This window comes from Doryrhamphus excisus, linkage group LG10 (assembly GCF_037039965.1).
Source record: "Doryrhamphus excisus strain RoL-2023G ecotype Guam linkage group LG10, RoL_Dexc_Guam_v1.1, whole genome shotgun sequence".
Classification (NCBI taxonomy): Eukaryota; Metazoa; Chordata; class Actinopteri; order Syngnathiformes; family Syngnathidae; genus Doryrhamphus; species Doryrhamphus excisus.
This window is the reverse complement of record NC_136366.1, coordinates 6,546,630-6,566,869: the sequence shown is the minus strand read 5'-3', so window position 1 is coordinate 6,566,869 and position 20,240 is coordinate 6,546,630. Positions and strand designations below refer to the sequence as shown.

At 45.2% G+C, this 20,240-nt stretch overlaps 1 protein-coding gene across 1 annotated transcript; it reads right to left on the bottom strand.

The window, feature by feature from the left end:
- Positions 1–13: 13 nt before the first annotated feature.
- prag1 (PEAK1 related, kinase-activating pseudokinase 1) lies at positions 14–19,939 on the bottom strand. Its single transcript, XM_058052723.2, has 6 exons — positions 19,737–19,939; positions 15,788–16,138; positions 14,126–15,717; positions 8,012–8,142; positions 4,569–5,335; positions 14–2,949 (listed from the first exon to the last, which is right to left on the bottom strand). The coding sequence occupies exons 2-6, from the start codon at positions 16,058–16,060 to the stop codon at positions 1,819–1,821; spliced, it is 3,894 nt and encodes a 1,297-aa protein (XP_057908706.2). The 5' UTR covers positions 16,061–16,138; positions 19,737–19,939; the 3' UTR covers positions 14–1,818.
- Positions 19,940–20,240: the final 301 nt, after the last annotated feature.

The window sequence follows — 20,240 nt, the reverse complement described above, 5'->3', positions numbered from 1 at the left end:
CGAAGCCACCAGATTCTATAATGAAAAAATAAATGCAGTTTATTGATTGACACACACAGTCAAATGATTAGTAATGACATCACACCCTTAAAAATAAAAATACATGCAGTCTATGAATCTCGACACTTTTATTAGGTATAAAACATTGCTACCTCCAAGTAAAACAGGCTGCCACCATAAAAAAAACAACCTTCCAGTGATGTCTACAGGATAACAAATATCATAAATATTATGTTTAACTGCCGCTCATATTGCAAATGTAGTTTTTTTACGACCGGCTCGCGGCATTAACTGTCGAAAAATGGAGCGTTGTTATGAAAAACCAGTTTCACAGCAACAACCCTCCCAAATATTTCTTTACATTTTTGTGGAGTCACACAAAGACGAAGGCACAGTGTCAGCATCTTTTGAAAAGAAAGGGAAGAAAAACTTGCGCGTGTTTTAGTCATCAGACAATTCAATTGAAAACATTCCAATGGGTATTGTTGAAAAAAAGGGTCCCGTGGAATACACACCACATGAGTACTTTGCTCACAACAGTAGAGGTGCCAATTATACTTCAAATGCAGCATGGGACAACAGACAGACGTAAAAATGCAGCACTACCAAAATGAGCCTCATGAGAATGGAAATGGACGGCTGCTTGAAGCATGTAGTGGTAGTGCTAACAGGAAGTAGGTAGCTTCACGGTGTTTCCTTTTTGTAAATGCCACACTCTGCACCCGGCTAGCTACGCACTATATAGAAAAAAGTATTGGGATTGTACAAGATTCCTTAGTTAATTCTTAGATATGAAATTATTAAAGGTAGGGATGGAGTAGTGAATCCTGACGGATCCACTCCTTCAGTATCTGAATTATCTCTAAGTGTGGCAGTTGGATTGGAAGACAGTGTTGAAACAGGTGAGGACTCACAAGGGAACCTTGAGGGCCTCCGCTAACCCAAATCGTTAATAAAATAAGGAAGACGGTCAGATTCCATGAAGGTAGAAATTGAATAGTTTGTGGCAGTTTTGGGCTGCACGGCGGTCGAGTGGTTAGCGCGCTGACCTCACAGCTAGGAGACCCGAGTTCAATTCCACCCTCGGCCATCTGTGTGTGGAGTTTGCATGTTCTCCCCGTGCATGCGTGGGTTTTCTCCGGGTACTCCGGTTTCCTCCCACATTCCAAAAACATGCTAGGTTAATTCGTGACTCCAAATTGTCCATAGCTATTAATGTGAGTGTGAATGGTTGTTTGTCTATATGTGCCCTGTGATTGGCTGGCGACCAGTCCAGGGTGTACCCCGCCTTTTGCCTGAAGACAGCTGGGATAGGCTCCAGCACCCCTCGTGAGGATAAGCGGTAGAAAATGAATGAATGAGTGAATGTGTCAGTTCTGGAATGGAAGCCAATGTTGAATGAAAACAAGTTGGAACCAAGATGTGAACCCTGATGGAAGCCAAGAAGAAACTCCATTGAGATAAATGAGTCAGACCTCTTGAATCCGACTTGTTCATCATGGAAAGGTATAATTAGACAATTGCATGCTTCCTATTTTGTGGGAACAGTTTGGGAAAGACAGTTGGGTTTCTGGCCTGACTTGACCAAGCAAGGTTCATGAAGAGCAGATGAGTCAGTTAGAGCAGATGAGTATGGTTTCTTTTAGGATGAACCGCAACGAGAGCGCACTAGCCGGACTTGGAAGACAATGCAATAGTTCCCATATTTTCTTCAATTTTTAGTGTGTCTTAATCTGTGTCCATATATTTGTTTGTGATATTATCAGTCTCTCTCCTGACAAGATTCCGTGCTCCCATTTTTTCCAGCAAAGTGAGCCATCACTTAATCGAGTAAAGCAGCTCGGCAGTGTGGCACAGAGCCAGAGGGTGAGCCGAAGAAAAGTACTGACAGCACAACCAGTCCTCCAGCTCGGCGTTCCTCTCGGGCTCCAGCGAGCGCTCTGCGAACTTCATCATCAGCAGCGCTCGTTTGACATCCAGCCAGTTGAGGAGGCCCTCATGCCGGGCCCCCTCCGCCAAGCCCCTGCTTTGCCCCTGCCTTTCCCACTGCTGATCCATCAGGTCCTTCCTGGGTCCCCACAGCAGGCTTTGCAGGATTCGCTTGGCATCCTGAATGTGGATGCGTTTGATGGGGTCCGGTTGGAGCAGGAGATGCGCCAGTCGTTGGAGTCCGGCGGAGTACAGCGACACGGACGGGATGGCAGGTAAGTCCTGGCAGCGGTAGTCCTGCTCTCTCAGGGCTGGGCTGACCTCAAAAGGGTTGGGCTGATGGAGTAGCTCGTAGATCAGGATGCCTGTTTGGAATTCGTCAAATTTGCGGTATTGGGCGGCCGACACGATCTCAGGCGCCAAGCGAGCATGGTCCCGCTTCACACGAGGGTCCACGCTGGTTGACGCAGCGTCCTCGATGGAGCGGCGCTTGGCTTTGGCAAAGTTGCTAATCAGGAGCCGAGGGAGGTGACGCTGACTGTCCGCAGTGTTCAAACCGTTAACGGTTTCAGTCTGCTGACCGGAAGGAGTGCCTTGCTTGCACTGGTGAGGAACCAAGAGGAGATTCTCCAGGCAGAGGTCACGGTGCGTGACCCCATGCTCCTTCAGATGCTCCAGACCGTTGCAGAGCTGCAGCAGCAGGAAGCAGACGCGGCGTTCGTACACTTCCGGCTGGCTTTTGTGGAAGGAGTCGAAGTCGCGAGCAAAATCAGCTGTCGTCTGACGAGGGATCTCAGGCGTGATGACCACCACCCGCTCTCGCTCCGCCTGCTGACCGCTTGAAGTCACCGCGGGTGACGTTGGCATGGCAACCTGATCGGACGGCAACATGCTCTGGGGGACGCACGCCAGAAAGTGTCCACAGTCCTGCTGCAGGTTGTAATGGGCGGCCATGCTCTGCTGCACCGACAGACCGTAGAGGTGGCCCTGCTTGGCCTCCAAGGACGGACTTTTGCAGATCTGACGAGGTAGGAGGGAGGAGGAATGAAGAAGAAGAAAGGAATGGAGAGGGGAGGGGAGGAATTCCAGGGAGGGGAGCCAAGGAACACAAGAAAGGAATTCTTGTTAGCAAGGTTTCAAGGTCAGTGCCAATTCAGTTCCTGTATCCCATTCATGTGAAATCAATGCCACTGATGCAAATCTAAACATAATCCCTCGCTGAAGGTTTTTTAGTCTCCAAAAGAAGAAAGGGAGGGATTTAGTGTTTTTTTTTTCTGAGATGCAAAAGTCAAAACAAGAAATTTAAGCTCTTCTTAGTGCTCTGGGATCACTTTGGAAAGAAAGTCACCTTGTATATTGTCATGCTAGTTATGCATAAGAGTGTATTCATGGTTTAATTACATAACATTCTGAAGATAGATTCAAGTTTTGAGGTTTTATCAGACTAAATTCCAGCATTCCGTGGGCATCCGGGCTGCGGTTTCAAATACTGTACGAAAGAGCCACTCCAGACTTAAGGACAGAGGTCATGGCTGGAACGAATACCCGTCCCACTTCAGTTATGTTTTTACATAGGAGCCTCGAGTGCAGTGATTTTCAACCACTGTGTCGCGGCACACTAGTGTACCTTGAGAAACCGTCAGGTGTGCCGTGAGGAACTATCCAATATCACTTTTTATAATTAACATTTATTAATCATCATCGAGTGGTTAGCGCGCATACCTCACAGCTAGGACGACCAGGGTTTGATTCCACCCTCGGCCATCTCTGTGTGGAGTTTGCATGTTCTCCCCGTGCATGCGTGGGTTTTCTCCGGGTACTCCGGTTTCCTCCCACATTCCAAAAACATGCTAGGTTAATTGGCGACTCCAAATTGTCCATAGGTATGAATGTGAGTGTGAATGGTTGTTTGTCTATATGTGCCCTGTGATTGGCTGGCGACCAGTCCAGGGTGTACCCCACCTCTCGCCCGAAGACAGCTGGGATAGGCTCCAGCACCCCCGCGACCCTCGTGAGGAAAAAGCGGTAGAAAATGAATGAATGAATGAATAATCATCACTATCACTAAATTTCAAGACTGGACAGACGAAAAACTGCCAATATGGAGTTATTCCAACAAGTGAAAGAAAAACTTGGGGAAGTCGGTATCGCGTGATGTTGATGTTTACGATTTACTGCGCATGCCCGATTGACTATTCTGGTTGATTTTCACGGCACATGTAGACAAGAGATTGGAATATTCCTTTCCATGGATACCATTGTTTCCCGAAAGGTCATTCGGAAAGAGAAAAACTCGTCATGTAAAAACATGGCTACTGTCGAGTGTCTGTGGTGTAAAGACTGGTAGAGCAACGTAATGTGGCAACACCTACCTTGTTCCTCCGATAGACTTATTGATGCACGTGTGAGGTCATGGTGACATTTTGTAACATTTTTGGTTAGTGGTGTGCCACATTTTTCCAATGTAAAAAAAATGTGCCGTGGCTCAAAAAAGGTTGAAAAACACTGCTCTAGTGGTACCAGAACTAACAAGAACAGCACCCGATTTTGATCTCAGGACGAACGTATGATACCTAGTACACAAAGGATCACCACGTGCTTCCTAAACTAATAAACCTAAGGTAGTATTTTGCAATTACCTTCACGGCGTAGGAGTTGCTGGGGTCGGAGGCACAGGCAGCAGAATAATACACAGCATCTCCCGCGTTGCAGCTGGGCTTGTTGGATGTGAGCCTGAACAAGGACCAGTTACTCTCCTCGAATCTTAGTCGGTTCTTCTGGGAACCCGTGAAGTGTTCCTCGCATTTTAGAGCCAAGCGCCGCAAAGACTCTGCGTACAGGCCCCCCAGTTTTGAGTACACTCCTTCTCTACTGTCGATGTTGCTCAGGAGGGTTTGCAACTGCAAACTGGAACCCAAGTTGCCAGCTGGGTTCGCTTCGGTCGATATAAAGGGGGCGCTTAGCTGAGGGGAAGAGGAGCAGGTGATGCTGCTTCGGCAGTGGACACCCAATCGTCCGTGATTCTTAAACGGATCATCTAAAGTCCGGGACCTTAAAGATCGACCCAACGGGGCGTGACAGTGATCTAGAGACTCGTTGGAGGAGAAGACAGGTCTTGAGTCAACAGGACTGGAAGGTAAACTATCCCGGCAGTTTGAATCGTTGTGTCGACACATGTTGTTTTCCGACCCGGTGAAGTGGAGGCGTGGGTAGGACAGAACAAGGCCCTTGGAACTGGCGTTATCAGGGGCCGACACAGTACGGTTTACCATCTTCTTCTCCGGCAGCGGTGGTGGCTGGTTAGCTGAGATGCTAAACAAGGGAGGGTGTGGAGAACCGGGCGCCGAGGTCCCCGGGCTTCTCAGGAATGGAGAGGAGCAGGACAAACGTGTTCCATCCCGAGATCCTGATAAGAAAAACAATATTTAATTATGAGGAAAGACAGCATCTATTGTGAATCCATAAAAGACATTCCTGAACATTTTCTGCAGAACTATCTTCCCTACCTAATCTAGGTTCAAATCTCCTTACCTCCTGTCTTTAACAGCGCTGAAAACCTCCATCGTTCCATCCACACATGAGACATTTGTGAATCAAGACTTTATGGCGACGCCAGAGGAGACAGATACTGAGATAATTGTGTGGTAAGGAGAAGGGAGTAGGACGAGACTAAGGGAAAACTAAGGATGTAGCCAATCCCTTTTTCCCTCGTTATCGGACTCCATAATTATCTCTTCAAACAACGCTGGAAGCCAGGAAGTCGCAGCAATTACAAGTGAATTTTCACAAGGATAATTCCCCTTAAAAACCAAGAATGGGGACACACACACCGGCTCGTACTATGTCGCGTTTTGAGTTTGGAGTGAGAGTTCGTTGTCGTGAAAAAGAGGTTCCTGGTCTCCGTCACAACACAGTGTGTGTATGTGTGAAAGAGGAAGAGATAAGATGACAGACTGCCGCAATAAAACCTTGGGAGTTCCTCTACTGTTCTCTGTGGACAAAGTGCATTGGCGTGAAACGGCAGAATTGCCACACAAACAACCGCCTGACTGCTTCACCCAAAGACGGATGCATGTTTTGGAATCCACTCATGACTGTTTTTGTCATAATTAGCAGTAGGGGTGTAAGAAAATATTGTTTCGGCTATGATATTGATATTTTAGGCATTTATCATAGACTGTATATGGTATTTATTCAAGTGCAGACACAGCAAAGGTTCATTTCTGATTTTAATTTAAACCTCCGATCGTTAGGTGGTAGCACTTACGTAGTCAATTAGGCAAAACACATAAACACAGTTCAACAAAACAGCGGCCCCTGCGGCGTACAAGGCTGAAGTGTGGACACATTTTGGATTTCTACACAAAGTAGAGTATGCAGAAATTGACAAAACCTATGCCGTTTGTAAAATGTGTCGTGCCCGAATAAAGTATTCGGAAAACACGACAAATCTGCGAGTCCACTTAACGAGACACCATGAGGACCTGCCGCTAGCAAGCAATGCGAAGGTCCTTTTGTATACTACAAAAGTAGTACTTTGATATTGCTGGTATTTTGTTTTTCAAATTGATATCACTATTTTGTTAAATAATGGTCTTTTTACTGATGTTAGTTACTTTGTTCCGCAAAAATTTGGTCAGGGACTGTATACTCTGCAATTTTTCACAGCTAATAGAATGTGAACATTTGAGCAGGATCTTGAGACATAATTTAATTTATTTGTTTTGTATTGTTTTTTTTTTTTTGGAAATTTAAAGCTGGATGTTAAAGCTTTATTTATCCAAATGCTACACTTTAAGTTTTTACAGAGGAAAATTTGTGATACAGCATAACATACTGTTCTAATCAAATAAAAATATGTTTAGTAAGTGCATATTGCTGGTGTAATTCAGTTTTTCCAGGAAATACATAATCTTTAACTACAGGAAAACCAAAGAAAATATCGCCTTGTTAACAGTATCGTAATATATCGTGATATATCGTATTGTGAGCCTAGTATCGTGATATATTGTATCGTATCGCCAGATTCTTGCCAATACACACCCCTAAGTAGCAGTTCACATGACTGACAGGGATGTTACTGTCTATCAAAAGTGCCGTCAAGCAACATTTCACACTGGCGTCCCATCCCAAAATGCATTAAAAGGACCCGCACAGAAAGCTTTCTAGATCTTCCAGAATCTGCGCCTATTCCAGCTGTATTTTTTTGGATTTCCAAAACTGTTTGTTTCAATTTATTCCACCAACCCACTGCTCTGTGATTGCGTGTACAGCTTGTACCCGGGCCTGCCCACATAAGAAAGTCGGTGTTAGAAAAAGCTCTCCAAATGTTATTAATGAGTGAGTCTATGTTACATTATGTCTCCAATAAGGCTAAAACGTTATGTTGTATTTTCTACTATTGTCCCTACGCTATTGAGTAATATTTCATGTCTAGGCAATAATCAGTGTTTAGAAGGTCATAAACAGGTTTTCTATGCTGTAAATATGAAAGTATTCAATGTATAAATCCTACTTTGGGGAATACACCTTTCCCAGTTGGGTCTGGAACCAATTAATCCCGTATAATATAATTAATCCAAGTATAATAGTGATGTGATAATGAAGAAACCCCTGTCTCATCAAGTCGCCACAATACACAGCTAATGTAAGCAACAATTAACATTACCTTCCAAATAAGTGGCATCCCTCAAGGTTCTGTGCATGAGCCTCGCCTCTTTCCGTTACTGCTGGTTTCCCATTCCAAACCAATAAGTCTTGGATTACACTACTTACACCTCCTCTCTGTTTGTTTTCGCTACGTTTTCAGTCTAAACCACATCCCGCTAGTCGGGGCATGTTAGCAAACAACAATAGATAGAGTCTGCTTTATTTACTTATGAGGCAATTGTAAGGAGTGGTGAGCTCTCCTTTCTTTTCATTAGAGTAGTTCCTAGTAGTTAGTTCTACTTTAAGTGCACAACTAACTAGAGGGAGTACAAGGAGTACCTGCTTTTGCTGATGGAAAAGCGTCAATAGCGAGCAGAGCTGAGAAGGCACCATGACGTGGAAAAGGGGGCGGCATCGGATCCAAGCTACTCACCAGCGTCAGATGTTAGATTATCGCTGGAGGCTGTGGGTAGGCCGGTGCTGCCCAGGCCCCGAGGTGGTAAGGGCGGGCTCTCCAACGAGCGGTTCAACTCCATGTTGCTGCCGCTCATGTGTCCGGACACCCTGTGGCAAAGACACACAAGAAGAGGACCTAGTTTCTAGTTTCTCTCTTTGTTGCATACGTAGCACACTTCTCGATTTGCCTCGATACAAACATCCTCTTTCCTGCGATGGTCTAGTTTTTACTCTCTGGCTCAGTGATATGACTTTGGAAATAATGTAATCGGTTCCATGTGTAGCTTCATTTTGAGAAATCAGTTTGTTCATGTTTTGGCAGCCTCAGTGGCCAAAATGTCATGTGGCAAACGAACGACAGTGACGAGCAAAATTGAACTTATATTATATTATTCATTCATTTTCTACCGCTTTTCCTCACGGGGGGTGCTGGAGACTATCCCAGCTGTCTTTGGGCGAGAGGCGGGGTACACCCTGGACTGGTGGCCAGCCAATCACAGGGCACATATAGACAAACAACCATTCACACTCACATTCATACCTATGGACAATTTGGAGTGGCCAATTAACCTAGCATGTTTTTGGAATGTGGGAGGAAACCGGAATACCCGGAGAAAACCCATGCATGCACAGGGAGAACATGCAAACTCCACACAGAGATGGCCGAGATATTAAATTATATTTTATTGTAATTATATTATATTAATTATATTATAGTATATTATATTTATTATATTATAATATAATGTTCTTTTTGACTTGCTGTGAGCCGCCCACAGTAGATCTGCAGCCCACGAGCTGAACTTAAAGGTCCAAAACTTTGTCTATACACACAAAGCGCTATTATTCACATATCTAATAATCACACAGGTGTGGCCACAATAAAAGGACACTTTTTGAGTATAGTCACGTAAAAGTGCCAAAGGTCTCGTGGGTTGTCTTCCAGTTAGTTTGGTATTGTCCTTCCTATGTAACTTGGCTACTCCTGGCCCTTGGGGGGCAGTGGCTCAGACATTGGAACGGGTTGCCGGTTTGAATCCCGTCACCTACATCCCTTTTCATGTTGCTGCTGCGTCCGCGGACTAGACCCACCTTGCCCCCAGGCAGGGTCTCCCACACATGGATGCTCATCTACGCCAGCCTACTGCACGCCTCGCATCCCGTCCCCGGGCGCCAGACACTTTTTTACGACTGCTGATTAAAACTGTGCACGTACGGGCTTCCTAATCAAGAAGACCAATTAGTGTGAGTGACAGCCACTCACTGGTCTAATTAGAGCCGCTAATGTCTCAGGCAAACGGCATCACGTCCCTCCATCATCCGTCCCAAAACCACTCCTCCCTCAGTGTATCACCCGGCCTTTGGCCTCCCTTCCTCCATAAATCAGCAAAACAAATGGATGAGGAGGAGACGGATGTCGTTACGAATGTAAAGGCTAAAACTGTTCCGGGTAAGAGCGAGAGTCTCTGCATGAAGACACATGCACGCCTACGCACATTTGCCGCTAGTCGACACAAGTTGTTTCCAAAACAGGAGACGTTCTCTGGTGAAAGAATGTCAAACACCGTCCGTGACCCGTGGGAGGACGTACACGAACCAGTCAGTCTTCACTCTTGATAATGATAATGTATCGACTGTATACTGTATATATCCCCACATAGGGGCCTTGGGCACCTTAACTAAACTGCAGAGAGTACCAGGCGTCTATTAGGAGTAAGGCCTTTTTTCTTTATAAAACTAATATAATAATAGTAATGGTACAGTGGAACTTGAGCATGTTTTTCATTCGAATATTTACACCATAATTTAGCCGTGGTTTCTCAGATGAGCATCCTGTTGTTTTGTTATTACACAGAGCGAGGCCAAACTGTGTTCTTAATGTAGTCTTTAACCACAATATGTCCTTGTCAGCATCCTGTGAGCTTACCAAAACATGCTAACAGGAAGTGGAAGACTCGTTTATGTCATCAGCGGTTGACTCTCAAAAATGTATCACAGTTCTATTATCATTAAATTATAGTTTTCCATCCATGTATTCCAAAAACATGCTAGGTTAATTGGCGACTCCAAATTGTCCATAGGTATGAATGTGAGTGTGAATGGTTGTTTGTCTATATGTGCCCTGTGATTGGCTGGCCACCGGTCAAGGGTGTACCCCGCCTCTGGCCCGAAAACAGGTGGGATAGGCTCCAGCACCCCTGCAACCCTCGTGAGGATAAGCGGTAGAAAATGAATGAAACCATTCTAAATTCTAAATCTCAGTGGCCAATAAAAGATCATTTTTACCATCATCGAAGACGCGGCATCAACACGAACACCGCCTAAATCTTTTGTCAGGAGTTATTTCTGCGGCTTCTCACCTTCCTGATCAAAATACGGCCACTTTTTGTGGCTTCATTTTGGCTGATTGAGGTGAGAAACACGATTGAGTTTTGAAGAAACGAAGGCGGAGTTGAAGAGGAAGCCACATTCCCACATTGTGTTTTTGGGAACAGTCACGTCCTTCATTGAAGATAAACGGAACCGTGTTCCTTTCATTCATTAGTTATATGTATTTGGATTTCAAATTGTTCTCTACATGTGAAACTATAATTGTAATATTGTAAAAAATACTTTGGTGTCAACATTTTTCACTATCTGGAACAGATGAATTTTATTTCTACGATTATGGGAAGATGGATTGGTTAGGTCTGCTCTGATATATTTTTGACAGATATATGTTCATTGCATGCAGGGTTGTGGATATGCTGGAGCCTGTCCCATGATGTCATGGTTCCAAGGATGGGGTGCACCCTATCATAGTAATATGCTGTAATTACGTAGAATAGCATTATCCTTCTCATACGATTTGTGGCTGTTTTTACAGCAAGGGATGTCGATACACACTACAGCTTGTAAAAACATGTCATGACACAAAAATGCAGCATTGTTTTATTTTAGGAATGCCGGCCTTTCGTCCAAACAACACTTAATCAACATCCTCATTGCACATTTCCTTTTCTACGTCAGACGTTTCGAGTTTTTACCACAAAGGTTGTGGTTTTCTTTACTTGGACTGCATCATCGTGATCTAACCGACATCCTTGTAGTCACAGTGTGGACCAAAAGTGGGTGACACGGACCGGCGTGTTGTAGCTACATGAGATCCTGATGTCCGAAACTAGCAGTGTGCGTGAGAGGCTATCGGGTGTGTTGCATTCACAATGACACATTTTATAGGACGGTGTTTTAGCAAGGTGGAGCTTGGAAAGAATTCGGGCTGACTCACAATTTGAGAGAGGGAGAGGGAGGTGGCTGGAGCAGGGATACCTGAACACCCAATGTGATGCAACACCTTGATACGATCATGCAACGTTTACATAAACAGCCGCTTTCAGTGTCATCTTCGTCTTACTGACAGCTGTTATAATATTTTCACCCGCTTATGTAGCTAAATAAATACAGTGAAGCCTCCAAGGTGGAGCACATTTACATTAGTAATGTTTTTATGAACCGTGGACGCAGTCTTGTAACAGTCAACAGAAGTCAAAAAGTATAATAAAGTAATAAAGACAGTAAATTTGATGCCATTTTCAGCCTCCCAACACAGTCAGCATCATCCCGGTATCAAAAGACAAGCTGCCTACCTCATGATGCAGAGGCTGAGATCAGAGTCCCCCCCCCAGAAAGAAAAGCTTGTGGATAAGCCACACGACGGGGTCGTGTGTGTATTTAAAGTCTCAAGCTAAGAGATGCGCTCCTGTGTCGCGAGGGCTCACGTTGCAAGTGCTCAGACTCAACATGCCTGATCTATTAATTCGCCTTCTATTGGCAGCCTCTGCCAGACTGGGACATTTTGGGTGTTGCCCGGGGCAACAATCTGCTCAGCAGAGCCCCCCTCCCCTTTGGCTATCTCCAGCTCTGACCAGCTGACATGCCTACCCCCATCGAAGAGTCCTTTTACCAAAACACAACAACGTGCGCACTAACTTGCAGGCGGCCTGTAGCAACCCAATCCATTTTCTATGCCGCTTATCCTCACTAGAGTGGAGGTATGCTGGAGCCTATCCCGGCTGTCTTTGGGCGAGAGGCGGGGACGATGTGAGGGCTAAACTTGCTGCTTAAAAACATCCACACGAATCACATGTTTATCATCCATCGATGTCGCATTTCCGCAACCATCTGTGGCTTTTGAATGGTCCATGACAACATGATGAAAAGTTGCAAAACGCGAGTGAAGTCAAGTGTATTTTATTTTATGCATCAAAGTTGTTGGAATAACAATACTGCACTGCAATACTCTACAATACTGAAGTTTTGACTTAGTTGAAGAGTCATAAACGCTGCAGGCCGAACCTTTTGCTTTGATTATCATGTACTATCACATGTCCACACTCGGTTAGCATTTTCATTATTTACACCAGGGGTGTCCAAAGTTTGTTTTTTCATTCATTAATTTTCGACCGCCTATCCTAGCTGTCTTCGGGCGAGAGGCGGGGTAACACCCTGGACTGGTGGCCAGCCAATCCCAGGGCACATATAGACAAACAACCATTCACACTCACATTCATACCTATGGACAATTTGGAGTCGCCAATTAACCTAGCATGTTTTTGGAATGTGGGAGGAAACCGGAGTACCCGGAGAAAACCCACGCATGCATGGGGAGAACACGCAAACTCCACACAGAGATGGCCAAGGGTGGAATTGAACCCTGATCTCTGCGCGCTAACCACTCGATCACCGCGCCGCCCAGTTTGTTTTTTGTGCAAATTAAATGTAATAGTTGTAATAGTTGTTACCAATAACAGTAATTCCTTGTTTATTGATGTTAATTTATAAACAAAGCAGAATTCCTTATCCATCCATCCATTTTCAATGCCGCTTATCCTCACTGGGGTTGTGTGTATACTGGAGCCCTCTTTATTTGTAAATCCAATATTTTCATAATTAGCATACAAAATCTGTTCACAACCTTCTAAACCCGTTTCTTTTCAACATTACTAGCCCCCAGAGTCACCTTTATACTTGTATGACCCAATATAGCAGACCTAATAAGAGACAATAAGCCATCTAAGACATAAACAATACTCATATTGTTGTGTAAGTTGGTTCACAACCGTGGGCTTCACACCAGACTCTCAAGACGCCAAGCAAAGAAAAACAAACATCTCTATCTGACATGTTATCATGATGTAGTGCTAAACTATATCACCTTGCAGCCTATTTTAAATGACATTGGACTCTCCAAAATCAAGCACAAGCTTGCAGCAGTTAGCGACTCCCGATTTGTTCTCATATAACGTCTTTGTGCAACTTTATTGGCACATTTATCCCCAAACTATTTTGGTTACAACCTAAACTGTAAGACTTTAGAGGTTGTACAGTATTCCAGTGGAAAATAATGATTGTTTTAGCTTTACCACAGCGCCCCAATGTTATTGGTGCTATTGGGCTGCAGTCAAACAAAGGGCGCCATTTAACAGACCCATTTTATGTGTTCATTACAATGAAAAAAGTCACATTACTGGCATGAATAGGACAACGCATGCATTGAGAACGATGCTGTAACTATTTGAATGATCCCAAAGTGCTCGGAATAGAGCTTTCACAGTGAGCGTCGCATAGTCGACTGCAGTCAGGTGCAACCAACGCTATAGATTGTCCCAGCAGACATTTATGCTTTTAGGAGTACTGTAAGTGCCCCTAAATTATGTAGTATGTGTAAAGCAGCGCGTCGTGGATGAATTACTGTTCCATTAAAGCGGATGTGAGTGTCAGGTACAGATGGTGAAGGACGAGGACAATTTGCGGTTCACATTTGGTTGCATTCATCTTGGGATCATGGTCGATTCCCAAAGGGGCAATACACAATTTAAACTTTACCCTCAGAAGAGACGTGGTTCTGATGGAGAATTATCAGAAGTTTAGATGACAGTTCAAGGAAAATATGGTTAAAAATTTCAAGAAGACCGTAAAAAAGAACAGAACTGGCCAAGAGGTACCCAGTACCAAGGTACCAAGTAATTTACCCCATTAGTTCAAATGTACCGTAAAGAAGGGAGGGTATGGTAACGGATACCTGAACGCTGGTTCAATGGTTGACGCTTACCTGTGTTGTTTCTTCGGTGGAGGCGGCGGAGGTGTTGGATTGGCCTCCTGACTGCTTGATCCCATCTTCTTCGCCGCCACGGGCTCTGTTGTGGCGCCGTCATGTTGCTTGACCGGCATGCTCCCGCTCTGCTTGCCGCCCTCCTCTGCGGCGGCACCCTCACTTTCCCCCTGACAGGCACCATTGTTAGGGAGGGGAGGGGGGGCCGTGCCTGGCTCTGTCATTCGAGGGGGGCTGCTCAGAGCCTTACAGTCTCTGGACTCCTTCCAGACAGCAGCACCATTGACTGGGCTTGTCACACGAGACCCGGGATTGGTTGTCAGCATCTTCTTTTCACCTTCCTTCCTTTCCTCCTCCTCCTCTTCCTCCTCGATGCGACAGTTCCAGGCAGAGCTGTGGTGGTTGTGGTGCTTATGCCAGCGTTCAGATGCTGCTGGGCTGTGGTTTTCCGCTTGCACCTTGAAGTGTCCCTCTTTGGCCGAAACCAGGAAAAGCATGGAGAGTTCTGGAAGAGGAACTGGAGAGGATATGGCTGGTGAGAGGCTCGAGATGCTTAGTCTGGGCAGGTCTGGAAGTGGAACTGGTGAAGAGATGGACGGAGAAAGGCTGGAAGTGCCCAGTTTGGGTGACCGAGTGGTTCTTTTTGGTGGAATGGGCGGACTAGACTGAGGCTTGGGACAGAGAAACGGAGAAAGGCTGGATTCTGTAACCAAGGAGGGTGCACTGCGGCTCGGGCTGGGCCAACGGAAGGCTGTGCTAACAGGGTCCTGATTTGTGGTGGGGCTAAAGTGGGTGCTGATGGCAGAATCAGGGCTGCTTAGGTAAATTGTCCTGTTGCTCTGCTCCGTATGGGCAGCCATTACGGTAATGGTGGCCCGTTGACTTTCTCCGGTGGAGTTCTTGGTCTGTTTTGTGCTATCCGGATGTTCCTGCGGCCTGCGCTTTTTTTTGGTGCTCTCTGCATAAATGGGTTCAGAGTCTGGTCCGTTGGGAGAATTGGGTGCGGAGTTACCCATCGCTTGGGGGCTCCCGACAGAACCTTCGGTCGCTGGTAGTGAATCTGTACTGCTACCAAAAGAAGAGGAAGAGTCTAAGGGGCTGTTTTGTTTGGATAGGACAGGAGGCGAGTGGATAGAAGACTGACTGTTAGTACGAGTGTCCACAGATAAAGCGGAGGTTAAAGAGTTGAGTGAAGTGCTGGACGTCTTGGTGGGGAGAACCGTGGTACTTATCCCATGATGGCTATGGAGTTTGGCAGGAGTGGTTGGACCAACATCCACAGGGAAATTTGGACAGTGATAATTAAAACTTTTAGCTCCGCCACTTGAGTTATAAGTGCTATTGTTTGTGGGGGTGACGGTACTATTCTGCTGCCTAGACGTGTCCGCATTGGCGTTGTTCTTGACACTTTGAGGACCTCTGTTGCTGATGATCATGGAGTCTTTGGGGGACAAGGACGGTTGAGAAAAGCAATAGTCCTTTTTGGATTCTGGGCTTTGAAGTGATGCATCTCTGTGGGCTTTATTGCAGCTGTTGCCACCTATGTAAAGCGAGGAGAGGTCCAGAAGCTTCTTCAAGCCTTTTGTGTTTTTCTGTAACCAAAAAACATAAGTTAGCGAAACGAAGCATTTATCAGATTAATTACAGTTTAAAAAGAATCACCTTCTCTATGTTCATGTTAATGTCAGCCATGGAGTCGCTGGTGTCCAAGCTCATCATGGTGGGCTTGACGGCGATGGTGGGCTTGCTGTAGGGTGAAGCCGCCGTCACTGCGGCTTCTTCATCGCCTCCGAGGCTGCCCTTCAGACACGTGGCGGATGCAGCGCCACCCGGGCCGCCGCTGACCGTCTGTCTGTGCGCGCTGAGCTGGTGGAAGCAGTTCTTACAAGAGCCGGGTTTCCACACGTGTTCTGCAAAGTCGCTGCACACTGACATCTTCGGCTTCACTCGATCGTCGGGAAGGTCAGAAGCGACGGTGGAGTGTTTCGGCACACGCAGGTCGTGCTCTCATGGCTAGAAAGGAAAAAATGATGAGGTTGAATTTGGACCCACGGACAATATTTACATTTTCTATACATTTTGGCCTTTCATGCACATACAAATTGAGCCTTTTGTTATGAAATGTGTATGTTTGGGCAATGAGCCAAGGAAAACCTCACTAAACTTTGGTGCTGCAACCCCCCCATAACATTTCAAGATAGGGCATGTTCCAGTTGGTGGATAAAGCATGAATTAATGAAACGTTCAGGTACATGCCAGAAGTACCTACAGTATCTACAAAGTATCTACAGAGCTTTTTTTTTGGTCTGAATTGAAAGGCCCACACGGAAGCCTGATAGGAGATCTCCAGATCTCCAAAAGGTTAGAAATATCTATATGTGGAGATGGAACTTCATGTACTTCACGTTCATGGCCTCCTAAATTAGCGGCTGCTTGGTATCTGCTGAAACACGGACAGCCTGCTTGTTGTTGAGCCTTGCAACATAAAAGCCCCCCCGAGGTTCTCGGCAGCCCCCGACATGCCAGAAGAAGACGGAGCAGCCTCAAGCATCCCAGAGGTCGGAATGTCAGGAATGTCTAAAAGGCGCAAGTCTCACCAGGGTGAATCTCACACCCAGAAAAACCCCCTCCACCTCCCCGTGGTGTGTGTCCTCCTGGCACAGACAAAGTCCACTCCTTCCTCCTGTGGAACAGGAGCAGCAGTGAGAGCATCGACGCCACTTCAGAGGGATCATTTGTTCCCTGGCATCTGGCTGCACCCCCTCTTCATTTTCCTTACACGGCTATAATTGCCCCTCAACGAGGCGCTGCGGTGACACACAAGCCCATCAGACCGCTCCTCAGAAAGCCACAAACACCTCCCAGCTTGTACAATAAGGGAGACAGATATAGCATACTGTGTGTTGACTTAGGGAGGAGGTGTCTTCTTGGGGGGGGGATTTCATCCAAAACATAATGAAGGAATGTTTGCTTTCACTTTGGCAGGAACGTTGTTTGTTTAGTCGTTAGCCAACCTGGCCTATCAACCATGTGACATCCTAAAACAGTGGTTCTCAAAGGGTGGCTCGGGACCCAAAAGCGGGCTACGGATGCATTCTGTGGGGGTCGCAGACAGCAAGTCAAAAATTACATTGAAATATGTAATATAATTTACTCATCTTCCTCCTCGCTTATGCCCATTGCACAATTTGAAGTGAAGTATCTGATTTTCTGGTCTTTTTGATGTTTAATTTAACATTGTTGGACAACGTTTGTGTCCATGCGGTTAGCATGCTCTTCCTCATTTCCTTCCCTACGTACCTTTATTAACTTCTCCAAAATGGTAATGGTAGTGGTTTTATTTCATTTGAACATGCATCAGATTACAATTGAATGCATCCCATAATCAGTTCACAGTTCCACATGTCCAAAAGGAGTAGGAAGAAGCAAAGCTTATTAAATCCTACCCCTCCATCTGGTACTTTTACAATCAGTAACTGTTACATTTGTTCACTTCCTGCTTTCCTAATATATATATTTTTTATTTTTTGTAATTTTATTTTATATTTATTTATTTATTTTTGTCACATGCCGAAGTACGACGTGATATGTCCATACAATGACATAATGACATAATGCACTGTGACAGCAATAGAAGGGCAGGAGGACATATTGGAGAATCATCTCCTCCATTCATCATCCATTCATCCTCCAAACAGACTTGGCCTCACCTCTCTAGTTAGGTCATTCCTTCGTCCAAAGAACAGGTTTTTGGTTCTGTTTGTTTGACAAGAGCTCTGTCTGCATTCCCCACACCTCCTCAAGCTCAAGGTCCAAAATTCCTCACTTCCTCAAACACTACAAGTTCAGCCACATGACAACTTCCAAAGCAGCACAAATAAACTTCCTGACCACGCTGAACGTCACCCTGAGCCGGGAAAAAGACATCAAGGTGACACGCCAAAGAAATAGTCGTCCATTGCCAGTCGGCACACATGTTTTTTTGTACGAATGAATAAATCATACAGTTCAATGGTTGAATACATCCCATTATTAGTCATATTTAAGCTAAACATTCATATTTTATTGCCTAAGTGAATCATTTTTCAAGCATAAATATGGCTACATGAACTAAGATACAAACGTAATGCATTCAAAAGCCGCATTCAAAGTCGTTGATGCAGTGTTCTAAAGTGTTCACTAGGTGGCAGTAATGCTGCTGCACTCACCAGACTTGATTGTCAGTACAGCAGGTTTGAATGATCTCAAAACAGGCACAATAACCCCAAATAAAAACCCCAACCTACCGAGGCCCTGACATCACTTCCTGTCTGCCCCCCATTCTCTTCCCCTCGGGAACACATTTATGGCAACCATCATGAACCTGAGTGGCTTATTTATTCTTATTATGTCTACTATTTTGCGTAATACAAGTGTACAGGTGACTATAGGGGTGCTAGTGAATGTCTGGAGAGCTCTAATGATGTAAAAAAAACTTATCTAGAAGGTCACAAACAGGTTTCCTATGCTCTAATTATGAAAATACCTCATTTATAAATAAGGTGGAAATTTGATTATTTCACTTGGTCTGGAACATCACAGCATATTTTAGCAATCCCTTTCGCAGTGAGCAGAATATGTGCAGTCTCTCTTTAGTATAAAAATAAAAGAATGACAACATCTTGGGGATATTTGGGTTTGTGTCCAAGGCGGTGCTATTAAAAGTAAATTTAACAGTGTGTCACAAAGTGAAAGTTTCGAATAGCATGGGAAGTACATTAACAGGATGCATTACTGTCTTCACTTTCTACCACATCCACGTCAACACTGGTTATTCCAAAGGCCTCATGACCATGTGACATCGACAACTACTGGCCTGGAATGCATATTGCAGCCTTTTTACTGCTCACTAATACTAATTACTATTACAAGGATTGTTTGACATTCACGAAATAGAAAGAAATGTCCATTTTACGACCCGTGTCCTGCTATTAAGTGTGAATAAATAGAAACAACAGCCTTCCATCAAGTACATCATAAATAAAAACAAAGAGGCTGAGTGGCTGGAAGTCCATCACCTATAACACGGTGATAGGCACCCTGAGTAAAAAGCTGTAGCCCATGTTCCCATGGTTTGGGGGGGGGGGGGGGGCCCGCCACACATCACGAAAGACAAGACCGTATTGTGCCTGTGAGCCAGCAATTCATTACACAGACTACAAACATGGTGGCCGAGGGGCAGCGGTAATAAAAAGGTTAGTCAAAGAAGCCGGGGGGGGGCTTATCAACACACACTTGGAACAGGGTTGTAGTGCTGGGTCATCTGAACACGGAACTTCAACACATACTTGAACTTGCTGCACAGACAGTCAATGTAAATGTAAATAATAGTAAATGTAAATAATAGTAAATGAATGAATGAATGTGAAGTTGTTAAAAAGTCAGCCAAATACCTGTTGTGATGTCACAATGGTGCCACCAAGTTCAATCATCATTTCACCTGTGTTTAGAATATTAAAAATGATTTTCTTTCTATTTAATCCTAAATGAGTCACAAGCTTCGCCTGTGCTAAAACCACATTCTAAAAAAAAACAAACCCCAGAGTACATTAGGAAGGTTATAGCAGCTTACCTGCTCTGACTTTTTTTTTTTGCCTGGCAACACAGAATCCGCCCGTCCAAATAAAAAATAAACGCCACGCCAGAGACAACAGATTAAATGTCGTGCGTTGGAATCCCTGCAGGGTCACGGATGTCGGTCCTATTCTATCCCAGAGCCAGGTTCACAAGCGTGGGGCTTCCCGCTGCTTCCCTTGCAGGCTTGCACGCTGCCGCTTCTGCTGCTGCCGCTGCTGCACTGAGGCGAGCTGGGAGCTGTGCAGAGGTGCAGCAGGCAGGACTCCTCTGCAGCAGCCGGTGGGAGGAGGGGTAAGGGTGGGAGGAGCTCCCGGCGGCCATGCAGTCTGACCACTGGTGGCTTTTTATTACCTCCACCAAGGAGGAGGTTATGAGTGTTGGTTATTAGCCACATTTAAACCCCCAATGATGCTTTTACATTACATTTAGTTTGGAACCGCATTTGGATAAGGAAACTGGATCAGGGTTCAATGCTCGTAATGATATTTGGTGTATCCTG